The 13,542-nt window shown below is 38.9% G+C and overlaps 1 protein-coding gene across 4 annotated transcripts in view; it reads left to right on the forward strand.

Moving 5' to 3' along the window:
- Nucleotides 1-726: 726 nt before the first annotated feature.
- RASAL2 (RAS protein activator like 2) overlaps nucleotides 727-13,542 on the forward strand; it is a 389,304-nt gene continuing 376,488 nt past the window's right edge. For all 4 annotated transcript variants that reach the window (XM_005540081.5, XM_005540082.5, XM_074022720.1 and 1 more), the window contains exon 1: nucleotides 727-1,326. In XM_005540081.5, the coding sequence (XP_005540138.1) occupies nucleotides 1,125-1,326 (202 nt within the window). In that variant the 5' untranslated portion in view covers nucleotides 727-1,124. The remainder of the gene's footprint in view (nucleotides 1,327-13,542) is intronic.

Genomic DNA, 13,542 nt, shown 5'->3' on the forward strand with positions numbered 1-13,542 from the left:
TCCACTCTGGGAAGGAAGGCGGCGGTCCCCCTTGGGTGACTGTAAGATAAAGCAGCTTCTTCCATCTCTTCGTCCAATAAGAAAGAAACGTTGGCCCATAAAGAAAGAAAGAAACAAATAAATAGGAAAGGTGTGAGAAGGAAGGGAAGCTCCTTTCTTTTCTGTTTAAATTTCCCGCATCCCTTTACCTCCCCGCCTTCTCAAACGGTCTTTACTTTGCAGAGACCCGGACCGCTCAATACCCTGCTCTCCCCGGGAGGGTATTTGGAAAGTAGGCGGGACAGGCCGGATGAATAATTCGGTGTCCGACTTTTCCTGCCTTTGGCGCAGTCCCTCCCCCGCTTCGTTACTCGAGTGCACACGCGGCCGGGCTCTCGGCGCTCGATTGCTTCAGCCTATCACCCTGGGATGCCGCCTGCCGCCGCCACTGCCACCGCCACCGCCGCGGCTGCCGGGCTTGTGGGATCCGCCGCGGAGCCGGAGCCAGAGCTGCGGCCGGAGCTGTGGCCTGAGAGTTAGGGGGCGGGCCGGCTCATTCCAGAAGTGGGGGCCGAGGACAGGCGGGCTAGAACCCGGAGCCATCGCCCCCCATCCCTCCTCAGGCTGAGGGAACTGGCACTCGGAGCTTCTGAGGCGGCGGCGGCGGCTGGAGCCGGTCAGAGGGGGCGGCCCCTGGCGGCGACGCCCCCAAGCCCAGCCCTGCCCGGCCCCGCTCCATCCCCAGCCAGAGCTTGGTCTGACCGCGAGAGACGCCAGCGGGGCTGAAGAAGGCGGCTCCGAGGAGGTGGGAGGGCGAGCCTCCCCTCCCGGGTTCTTCTGCGTCCTCTCCCGGGAGAGACCCACACACACCTGAGCCCGGACCCACCCTTGGTCGGGGCCACGCTGGATCCTCCTCCCGGCCTGGGTCCCGCCCGCCGGCTGCAGGTGGGCTGCAGCGCCCGAGCCTTGGGCAGTGGGCAACCGGGAAGGAGGTGAGAGGTGTCTGCTTCGGCTGCCGCTCGGGTCCCTGCCCTCGCGGCGCGCTCTCCTCCTCCTCCCCTTCCCGCAGGCAGGACGCGGAGCCGCGCGCCCGCCCGCCCCGAAGCCGCCGCCTCGTCCCCCCACCCCCCCCGCCCCGGGGCACCATGGAGCTCTCTCCGTCGTCCGGAGGAGCCGCGGAGGCGCTGTCCTGGCCGGAGATGTTCCCGGCGTTGGAGTCCGACTCGCCGCTGCCCCCGGAGGAACTGGACGCGGTTGTCCCAGTCAGTGGAGCCGTGGCCGGTGGCATGTTGGATCGGATCCTTCTGGAGTCCGTGTGCCAACAACAGAGCTGGGTCCGGGTGTACGGTAAGGATCACAGGCCGTCTTACAGGCTGGTGTTTCCTATTTTTGCTTGGGCTGAAATTCATTCCCTAAGTCTCAGGCTCATTCCCAGTCATCATCCGTGCTAGGTCAGTTTTCCACATCCCTTTTGTTCTGGGGGTGCATTTCTGACAAGTTTCTTCAGACTCACTTGGGCAGGGATGTGACTCAGTATGGTCTTTGGACCTTTTCAGACACCTGCAGTAAGTTTAATGCGGGAGTTGGCCTATCCAAGGTAATGCTTAGGCGATTACTCCAGCGGAACTGCCAGGCAATCAGTCTTCAAGAAGGTATGATGGAAAACTCCTTGAAACCAAGTGAATGGGTTTTCGTCTCTTTTTCTTGTTGAATGAGGCAAGACTGGAAGCCAAGATATTATGAAAAAGCAGAGAATAAGCTAATGAATGAAAAAAAATCCAAACTATGTATTTGATGGGAGCAGACTAATCTATAACCTCTGCCTGAACCTCACTCTCTAAAAGCAACCACTTATTCCAACGGGTGTGGATTGTTTCAGATTACACTATTGTTTCTGAATCTCGTTGTAAAGTGACTGGGTTGCCACTCAGCAGGTTAAAAGTGATGAACACACTAAAACTTTCCCTTTCTGCATTCCTGGTAACCACCTCTTTAATTAAAACTGAATGATGAGATTCTATTAGTGTGAGCCTTGTGGCAGCACTAAAACCATGCTGGTTTTGAAAACTCATAGCTTAAGGATTTATAGCCTGGCATTCAGGACTGAGCTGTGGCTTTCCAAAATATTGAAACGGCAAGATGTTTATCGCCTAGCTCACGTGACTACAAAAGACATTAGTAATGTGGCTGAGTATAAGATGGCAAATTTGAAGCACCTGGGATCAAACACAATGTTAAGATGTTATCGTGCAGTCGTGTGCATCTAAGCCTTTAGTGATCAAGTACCTTATGTTTTTTTCTTTCATCTTTCTGAACAGAGTATATGCTTACTGTTCAAGAGTGACCAAGACTTAGAAGGTTTCTTTCTGTATAGTTCAGTTGATTTCAAGACTTCATGTCCATCACTGTTAGAAAGATCATAGAACTAGGAGTCCAGAGATCCAAGTTCTTGCCTCAGTTCTACCACTAAATGGCTGTGTGATTTGCGGCAGATCGAGTCACATTTTTGGCTTGTGATTCCTCATCTGTAAAGTGAGCGGATTGGATTAAATCATCACTAGTGGCCCTTTTAATCATAAAAATCGAGCAATTCTTCTTATAACTAGGTCTTAAGGATTTATTTCTGTACCACTCTGTATTTTGCTGGTTGTTTCTTGATGTTACTCTACTTACCGGAAGACTTAAAGCAAAGGAGTGGAAGACGATGCAAGGTCTCCCAGTTTGTTCTCAGCAAATTATATTACAAACTTTGGTGCCCTATTTTCGGTCTGCCTGCTAATCCCACTTAGCTGGTCATTTATAACAAAGGTTGATGAGAATCTGAAAGTGCATATGAATTAGAGTATATTGTAGTTACAACGTTTTCTCATTCTATCATCTTCCTCTCCTTACGCACTTGTTTGGCATACTGTTTTTTTGTGTGATGTTAGAAATAGGGCCATGCTACTCTAAGAATACGTTTATATGATAATTTAGTATTTCAGTATCCAAAACTATCTGGGTTCTCTGGACCTGGTGTTAACTATCGTTCTTCGTTTGTAAGGACATAAACGTCTATAAACGTATGTTGTTTTGTAGTTCATTCCTAGGGGTTGATTTGTGAAATATATATTGTATATTGTGTGTGTGTGTGAGAGAGAGAGAGACAGAGAGCAAGTTTACATTATGTTTTTTTCTTTCGTCCTTGTGAACAGGATATATGTTTGTTATTCAAGAGTGACCACGACTTAGAAGTTTTCTTTCTGCATAGTTCAGTTGATTTCAAGACATCATATCAGACATCACACACACACATACATACCATGCCTTGCATTTCTGTGACCTAATGCAGACTTTCCACTGCATTGTAACTTTTTTTGTTTTCTCAATTAAACAGAAGTTGTTTTTATTTATTGTTTAGTGTTGCTACTTTCCTTCCTTTGAGGCAGCGCATCCTGGATACTATTTTGTTGTCTTTAGTTTGATGTAAATATTTCAGAACTATTGGATGACTCTTGGCTATGTCCTTAGCTAGTTTTAAGTTGCTTATTGTATGAACAGCGTGTATGTTTGAAAACTTTGAAGTAAAAACTTTGAAATAAAAATAATAGAATGTAGAAAAACAATTTGGAGAATACACTAGTTTTGTTTTTCTTGTTTCTTGTCTGTGTGTTCAAAACCTTCATTGTCTTGGATCATCTAGGTTCTCACAATTTAAAGAGACTTTGATGAGTGTAGTCTAACATGTTTTAGGGAAATCTACAAATTGGGAACCTAGTCTAGAGGACACAACTAGAAACTTAGAGTATATAATTGGGCATGGAGAACCTGGTTTCATTCTGGCTTTGCCACAGATTGGTTGTCTAACTCTGGGCAAGTAGTTTTAACTCATAATCTCTAGGTTTCAGCTTAAAAGTGGAATCTGGAGTAATTGGTGTCTGTGGTTCCTTTTAGTTTTAAAGTTGTCTGATTCTGTGGCTTGGCCCTTTATTTTACCTACAGGTTGGCCTATAATCTTTATCTTGGCTCTTGGGGCCAGGCATTAACCAAGCCCTTAACTTATGTATTTAAATCATGATTGTCAGGAGATTCTGGGGAGCAATTTTATCAAAAGGTCAGTGAACTGAGTTTTCAAAGAAGATATATTGAAGGCAGATGTTTATTTATTTGGAATGTTTTCACAAGATAGGAAGTAAGTATGGGGATGTTGCTTAGGTCTAGCTCATCCAGTTTTGAGACCTAACCTACATAGCCATGTGGGTTCTAAAGATAGGGTAATAATTAGGAGCTTTATTAAGTGCAGTTTACATCTCCTGCAGTATACTTCTGTTTCAAATCATGATGGGAACAAACAACAACAGAAGTAACCCCCCAAAGAACATCTTAACAGGAACCTTTAGAAACAATATTTTATTAGTTTGCCTCACAAAGTTTGAAGACTAGGGACTATTTTGAGTTTGTTGTTGATAGGTTTGGCTCCTTGGTTGATAATACATATATATTGTGTACATATGTATATATTGTCATAATACATATACTCAGGGTTTTGTGTATTGCCATGATTTGGAAAACTTTTCTGGAATATGTTCAGAGCTTTATAATAGGTGGATCTATATTTAGAACACAAACTAATGCACATTTTTGAGACGTGGCTGAGAGAAAAATATTTATGCTGTCTGTCCTAATCTTCATTTTCTTTTAGTTGTAAAATGTTTCATTTGTTGTATTCCAGTATTATAAATTGTGCCCATGCCTTGTCAAGACTATACAATTTTTGACATCAGGGAGCCTTGTTTATCTTTGTATTCCTATCTTGCCACCCCCTTCATTGTCAACTTGTCTGCCAGATTGGTACCTTGCTCATAGTAAGTCAATGTCTGTTGAATGTTGATCCATTTGTCCTTTGACCATCCAGATCTCAACCTGACAGATTGTATGGGTGGTAGAATAGCTTAAACAAAGGCATGCCACAAACAGCTAAATATGGATACAGAATCCAAGAGCATCAAATGCAGAACATTTTTCAGATATTTATAGCCTCAAAGCAAAGTCAATTGGCTGAAAAAGCTCAGCAGCATAGCGAAAGGAAACGGGAGTGGCGAAGCCAGCCTCACTGTCTGTGCTTTCTGGTAAACAATGAGAACATTAAAATTAAATACTTTACCATGAATGGGTGGGGAGTGTAGGACACTCTGGGAGAAATTTAAGATCCCAATCTCTAGGACTCCTTGCGGTGGAGCTCTGCACTCATCAGTGTGACAGATCTGCAAGTATGTGTTCAGATATGCTCTTGGAGAGTTAGAAGGGAAATATAATCAGCACAAGAAAGGGATCAACAAGAAATCTTGTACTTTTACATTTTAGTATTATCAGAAGGAATTAGGTAAAATATTCTGTTAAGAAAATGAATAGCATCAACATTATTAGCATTAAGCGTGTATGCAGCTCATTGTTTATTGATAACAACGTAGAGACCTGCTGGAAAATTTCAAAGGGCTAGTACTATTTAAGCAAACAGAAGAAAAAGGGAATTAGTCATACATCATTAAGTACCTTTTAATTCCAGAAATGTGGTAGCGGGAATTTGGTAAGAATTAATAAAAGTTCATGAAGTGAATATGAGCTGATGAGACAGAAGTCTTATCTGGTTGTATTATGTGATACTGCTTATGCCTCACCAATTACGACACAGGATGAGATTTTTAAAAGTTACATTTCTGGAGGGTATGTCTCTAAATTTATTTAAAATGTTGCAACTAGTATTGCTAGAAGAAAATCAGTGAATGTGTATAAAATACATCCCCAAACATGTTCATGTTACTTAAATGTTTTAATTTCTTCAGGTACTATTGATTGAATCTTTATACCTGAGTAGTCATATTTTAGAAATGTTTGGAATCTTAAGCTTGAATTCAATACTTAGGATGTGGCATGGGCTTGTTGATGTTATTAGTTTCCAGTGATTTCCAAATACCTTAAAACACATTAAGAGTAGAGAGTTTTTCATTGAAATCAGAAAGAACTTCTAAGAATGCCTAGGCATGTACTGTTTAAGTGACTTTAAATGGCTCCCTTTTTTCTTCTTTTGAGAGAAAATTTGTATGTCTTATATAAATTGTGTGCTCTATTAATGTAGATGATACTTTCATTTATAACATCTTAGTATTGTTCTACCCTCTATCATGTTGGTTTATTGCTATTTGATTTTCAAACAGTGAAAATATTTTTGGGGAATAGAATTATACATCCACAATCTCTTTTCCACAACCATTTGGACTAGACAGTTAGTTAACATTTCTGCAGGGAAACAAATGAATAGGCCGGGCGTGGTGGCTCATGCCTGTAATCCCAGCACTTTGGGAGGCCAAGACAGGTGGATCGCTTGAGATTAGGAGTTCAAGACCAGCCTGGCCAACATGGTGAAACCCCATTTCCACTAAGGTACAAAGAAATTAGCCAGGCGTGGTGGCATGCACCTGTAATCCCAGCTACTTAGGAGGCTGAGGCAGGAGAACAGCTTGAACCCAGGAGGCGGAGATTGCAGTGAGCTGTGATTGCGCCATTGTACTCCAGCCTGGGTGACAAAGTGAGACTGTCTCAAAAAAAAAAAAAAATTCATACCAAGTGGTATAAAGACTATAAATAGCCTTATGTCAGTGCAGGTCAGACTTTACTGCAAGAAAAGTTTCATAAAATCTTTTGCTTTTCAGAGCTTTTTTGATTTAGGAATTGCAGATATGGAATTGAGGATCTGTACACATCTTCGGACATAAATAATATAAAGTTCTAGAACACCCCTCTTTGAGAATAGTTTGTGTGGATATCCTTTATCTTTTTCAGGTAATAACATTTACTGAACACATTTTAAAAAATGGGCTGGGCACAGTGGCTCATGCCCATAATTCCAACACTTTAGGAGGCCAAGGTGGGCGGATCACCTGAGGTCAGGAGTTTGAGACCAGCCTGGCCAAAATGGTGAAACTTTGTCTCTACTAAAAATACAAAAAACAAAAAAAACAAAAATTAGCAGGGCATGGTGGCACGTGCCTGTAATCCCAGCTACTCAGGAGGCTGAGGCAGGAGAATGGCATGAACCTGGGAGGTGGAGCTGGCAGTGAGCCGAGATTGTGTCCTGCACTCCAGCCTGGGCAACAGAGTGAGACTCAGTCTCAAAAAAAAAAAAAAAAAAAAAAAAAAAAAAAATTGGTATATACAGTTGTGTCCTACTATATTGAATGAAATTTCTGTGGTTTGCTAAGAAAAAGATGAGAGTCACATGACATAGTAGGCTTTACTAAGATTACTAAGGAAATGGTGGCAAGGTAGTGGTTTCTGATCCTTTGTTTCATTAGAAGGAAGGATGAGGTAAGTTGAAATAGAGGGTTTATGTAATTGTTCTTTGCAGTTGCTTTCTTCAGTAGCACAAAGAGATCTGATCACCTTTTAAGTAGGTGAACCACAAAAAAGCATTCAACTAATGACAGTTAATTCAGAAAAACTTCACCTGTTTGCTCCGTTGTCCCTCCCTATTGGAAAAACTTTTAACCAACTAGAGAGTTGTTTGGTCTTGTTAACCAGGAGGAGGAGTTTGAAGTGTGCTAAGGGCACTACTAAAATTGCTTCACCCTGTCTTGGCAGAGGGATGATTGCTGTCTGATGTTTGTAAAAATTCCTTTCTTCCCAAAGGCTGTCAAGTACTTCTAAGGCTAGTATGTAGAAAACCCTGCAAATTTTCTGTAGTTGATTTTGCAAATTTTGCAAATTTCGTGTAGTTGATTTTATAGTGAGAGGGCAGCCATCAAGAAGTAATGTGGTACACAAATAGAAGGAAAAAGAGAAGTCTTGAGAGGCCCAGTGCAGTGGTGTTAGTGAGTATACAGTAAACAAAAGAAATAAAAATTGAACCCTTGAAGGCATAACAACATTTCCTTTGCTACTAGACTATGATACGGAAGTTATCGTTTTCCTAATCTCTACAGCTGGGTTCAGATATGAGACGTCTGAATTTTACCTTCCCTTACTGGGTGTTAGTAATATCAATTAATTGTCTTTGTTGGCTTTGCTCATAAGGGTTCAATTTAGATCCTGATTTTATTTTTACCCCTCCATAAATTATCTTCAACATTGCTCAAGTTCCGTTCACATTGTGTCACTTGTAGCAGACTTTCTAAAAGTACTCCTTACTTCCATCCCTGAGTCTAAGGGATTGGTAATACTTACAGATACTGATTGAGAGAGTGAAAAATTTAGTGAGAGGAAAATATTCAACATAGAAAAGAAAACAAAATTCAGACGAATAGTCTGAAAAGTTAAAATGAAACCTTGAAGTCAATAGGTTTTGATATTTTTCAAAGCAAACCTTTAGGTTTTCTCATTAAAGAAACTGGCTCAGGAAGTTTAGCTTATTCCCAAAATTGGAGACAGACTCTACAGTTTGTCAGGATTGGAACTCTTAACTTCAGATTCCTGAGCCTCCTGATTTAGCTTCTAGATCTTACTGCTTTCCCTTAGGGAGATGGCCTCTGAAAGCTGAAGGTCAGGAAAACTCGACAGTGAGAAATACCAGATTGTTCGTTTCACAGCCTTTTAAGGGAAATGCTGGAAATACCATTACCTAGGTAACAGAAAACAAAAATGGACAAAACATCCATAAAGTAGGAGGATGAGAATAATTTCATAATAATCCTTAAGAGATAGACCAGAGGACAGATGAGATTTTTTTTTCATATTTTTCCTAAGCTCATTATCCGTACTTTTTTTGGTGCTGTGATTGGAAGTGATGTCTGAAGGAAATTTGAATTTCGTGTATGATGCTTAGAACCCTGAATAATGCCTAATAACTTTGTACCTTCCACTTGAATTTCTAACCTCTGATTCCTGTCATTAAAAATTAATACCCTTTTTCTGATTATGAATATAATTTGTGCTTAATATAAAGAATTAGAATTTTAGGAAAAGCCAAACTTAAAATCATTTATAATTCCACCTCTTAGAGATAACTATTTTTTTTTTTTAATATTGTGTTTTAGAGACAGGGTCTCATTCTGTTGCCCAGAGTAATGCAGTGGGCCAGTCACAGCTCATGCCTGGGTTAGAGTGCAGTGGCGCAGTCCTAGCTTACGTAATCTCCGTTGCCTGGGCTCAGGGGATCCTTCCACCTCAGCCTCCCGAATAGCTGGGACCACATGACTGTGCTACCATACCTGGCTGAGATAATTATTCTTTTAATATTTTATTGTGTTTTATTCCAGTCTTTTTTGTGTACAGATTTTTTTTTATTAATACATATTTGGTATCATACTGTATATATTTTACATTCTACTTTTTTCTCTTAAGTGTATTTTCTCATATTATTGAAAACATTAACACATTTTTCCAAATATATTTTTATTAATTTATTTTAAAAAATAGGTAATACATTCCTTTGTTCCAAAATTCAGAGTATAAAAAGATATTCCATGCGATCTCTCTTACCTTTCCTCCTTGCCTCTACAACTTGCCATCCGGCAGGCATTATCCCTCTTCCCAATCAACAAATACTTGGAATTGTTATGTATCTTTCCATACCTATTCCATGTGCATAGAAACAAATATAGAGATAGATAGTTATGTAAAATCCTGCCAAAACAAAAAATTCAGGATTGTATTTCTGTAAGGTTAGTGAAATGACCAGAACAAACCTGCAAATGAAGTTGGCCATGAGTTCTGGGGGTCTGGAGCCAGTAAATTGCTTTATATCTGAAGTGATATCATAGGTTTTTACTGTATATATGCATTTTTCTCTATTTTTACACATATGATAACTCATTAGAATTAATTTTTATCTGCACTTTGAGATTCCTTCTTCCTTCCTCCTCTGCCCGTCTCTTATTAATGTATCTCAGACATATTTTCCTTTCATTTTGTAAAGAGGTCACTCGTTCTTTTTATGGCTGCATAATGCCTGAATTAACCATAACTCATTTAGTTATTCCCCAAGTTTTGCTAGTGCACATGATTCTGAAGTGAATAATCTTGAGTATAAGCCATTTTGCTTGTGTATGAGTATATCGGTAAGAAAAATTCATAGAATAGCTAGGTCAAAGGTACGTGCGTGTATTTGTAATTTTGAAAGATATTGCCAAATTGCCCTACCTATCTGTACTTCGCCCGCAACATATGAGAGTGCCTGTCTCCCCACACACAGTGAATTATCACGAAATTTTGAATCAGGCAATCTGACAGGTAAAAATGGTGTCTTAATTTAATTTTTTAATATCTCTTACATTAAGCGTGATTGAACATCTTTTCATTTTTAAGAGCCATTTAAATATAACCTTTTCTGTGAACTGTACATACCTTTTGCCCATTTTTATTGGGTTCTTGGATCTTTTTCGTAGTGATTTGTAGGAACTATAAGTATATTAAAGCATGCTAAGGTACTCTTAGTATTTAAGTAAAGAACCTTTTATCTGCAACAGTTGTCAGTATTTTCATTTTTCTTATGGTATTCCCCCCACCCTTATGAAGAAATGATTCTTATACAATTGAATGTATCAGGTTTTTCTTTTATGGCTTTTTGGTTTTATGTCATAGTTAGAATGGCCTTTCCTAGGAGTTCTCTGGACCTTTATTTTATAACCTCAGAATAGGAAAGCCCATTCTTTTTTTTTTGCCCCTCTATATACCCTAAGTACCTAAATACCCTTGGGGGACAAAAAAAGGAATGGGTTTTCCTATTCTAAGGTTATAAAATAATTATCTCTTGGTTTATCTAGTATTTCTTTGGTTTTATTTTTTACATTCAAATCTTTGATCCAGTCTGGTATTAAATATGAGATACGGATCCAATTTCATTTTTTAAAAGATGGCTTTCCAGTTGTCCTACCATCATTTGTTGAAGAATCCAACTTTTTCCTACTGATTTAAGAAGACTTCTTTGTTCAATACAAGATTGGCATTTATATTTTGGTTTATTTCAAGATTTTCTATTCTCTTCTATTGGTCTGTTTATATTCATGTGCCAGTATCACACAGCTTTATTATTGAGACTTTACAATATGAAAATATAATTTTTAATGACTAACATTTAACCATTATTCTATTTTAGATGTTAACATTTTTCAAAAATTTTAACACTTTACTGATTTGTCCTTGTGCACAAATCTTTGAACCAAACTTCTGAATGTTTTCTTACGCTGAATTCCTAGAAGAATATGAAATGTTTTTAAAGGCCTGAGACTTAGTGCCAAATTGGTGAAGACTTCCTGGAAAGTAATTCCTGCCTCTAGTATGTGAAATATAGCTTATAATTTTAAGTTCTACTGCTGTGTTGCTACCTTCAATGTATTAAAGGTATTAAAATCTTTTTACATAAATTTTATATAATACCTTAAACGTTACTTAGCACATATTAAATGCCTTGAGTCCTTATGCCTTTAAGACTGTCCTTCAAAAACTTAGTTGTTGTTCAAATGGTACTCCTTTTGATTAATGGCATATTTCCAAGTGAATGAGGGAAGGGCAGGAGTATAGACTCAAAGCAATTGGTCTGCAAAAGGTCAAATCCATGACCATTGACTTATTTGTAGTATGTCAGACCCTCCAACTGAAATAACTTGATGCAGACATATGTTTTAGGTATTCCAAGAAGCACACAGTTGGTCACTTATCTCAGCTAGAAGGAGTTGACATTCATGAAAGTTCTTTTGAACATGGTTTGAATATGGTTTCATTTAGTTTTACCTGGATGAGTGATTGAGTTGTATGTCTTCTATAATACTGTGTAAATGAGCCAGTTTTATAGCATGGGATTAATTTAGGTATGTTCTGAGGAAAGTTTATCATAATGTTAAACAAAGCTGAATCCAAGTAATGGCAACAAGAACTAATATTAATGACTAAAGTAATTTAAAATCTTTTCTTCAGAAAAAACAATGACGGGAATAGGAATTAGACTATGGAAAAAAATCATATTTTATATAGACCATTAACAAAGTTAACCAAATTTTCTTTTACCAGTTAGCTGTTTAGCATGTAATACATAAGCATAAGCTTGTCTTGCTAGGCCAGAAAGGAGCATACTTAGAAAAAGAACGAACTGTTTAACTTATAACAATGATTTAGAGTGGTTTGAAAGTGAAATGAAAAAATGATTCCTTATCCAGTTAATACTCTGGAGGTTTGTAGAAAAATTTGTTTAATTCAGGCAGGATAGAATATGCAAATATCTTGCTCCATAAATAAGTACTAAATAATGAAGACATATGAAGGATATGATATAATGGGAAAGTATGGCAGTATTTTTGTCAGTTTTTGAAGTGTATGAAATTACTAGACACATTCTCTTTTTGTTTTTTGGGTTTTTTTTTTTTTTTTTTTTTTGAGACAGAGTCTTGTTCAGTCACTCACGCTGGAGTGCTGTGGCACTATCTTGGCTCAATGTAGCCTGGACCTCCCAGGCTCAAGGGATCCTCCTACCTTCTACTAAGTAGCTGGTACTTCAGGTATGCACCACCGCACCCAGCTAGTTTTTTGTTTACTTTTTTTAGAGACGAGGTCTCACTATGTTGCTCAGGCTGGTTCCAAACTCCTGAGCTCAAGCAATCCTCCTGCCCCAGCCTTCCAAAGTGCTATGGTTATAGGCATGAGCTGCTATACTTGGCCACATTTTCTTTTTGAACTCAGTAAAAATCAATTGTAGTTTTAAAGCATTTTACTAATTTAGTTCATGGAAACATGAAATCGCTGTAGATGACATTATTGTTAGGAGTTAATCTATAACTCTGTTGATCTGAGGGATACACTGACAAGGTGAAGATTATTCTTGTTTTGTTTTTCAGTTCTTGTAATGAAAATTTTTTACTGTCATATTTTATGTAATAATTTTCCAGAAAGGATAGCCTTTACACCATCTCCAGGGTAGTGACTGTCAGCATTAAAAATCTCTTTGCCTGGCTATAATCTATATTTGCATGTTCTAGTTTGTGCTCAAGTATAGCATATCCACAATTACAGATTTCCCTCCATGGTTCCCTTAGGCTTGACTGTGTACAACTTTATGTGTATTTGTAAATTTCAAGAATGCCCTTGAGTGAGGAAACCCAAGGCCTTTCTATTGCATGTTCCTATTTTGAAATGGCTGCTTTTTGTCCAAGTGGTTGGTGATTACTCTGTATCAATGTATGGACCTTGAATAAGATGGTCAGTACAGTAGCTACCAACTAACAAAAGATATGTTGTAATGTCTAAAACAACAACTTTACTTTTAATGTTGTCTAGTTTCACAAAGACTTCATAGTAGTTTTCCTTTTTATAGAAAATAAAATTTATATTCCTGTTTTTGAATCTAGCTTGATAACATGGTTAAGAAAGAACAATATCATATGGTGATTTCTGTTGAAATAGAAAGATACCCCAGATATAGTCAGATTTCTTCCTGTTTTGTTCAGGTCAGAAAGTCTTCAGTCATTCTTTTGCAAGTTCAGCCAAAATAAGCTTAAGAGAATATTTTCAGTTATTTGCATTTTAGGTTGTAGTTGTGGTCTATACTGAGATTGTCATGCCAGAGTGTCACCTTGAGAGAGGCTTGACTTTGAAATATCT

This window comes from Macaca fascicularis, chromosome 1 (assembly GCF_037993035.2).
Source record: "Macaca fascicularis isolate 582-1 chromosome 1, T2T-MFA8v1.1".
Classification (NCBI taxonomy): domain Eukaryota; kingdom Metazoa; phylum Chordata; class Mammalia; order Primates; family Cercopithecidae; genus Macaca; species Macaca fascicularis.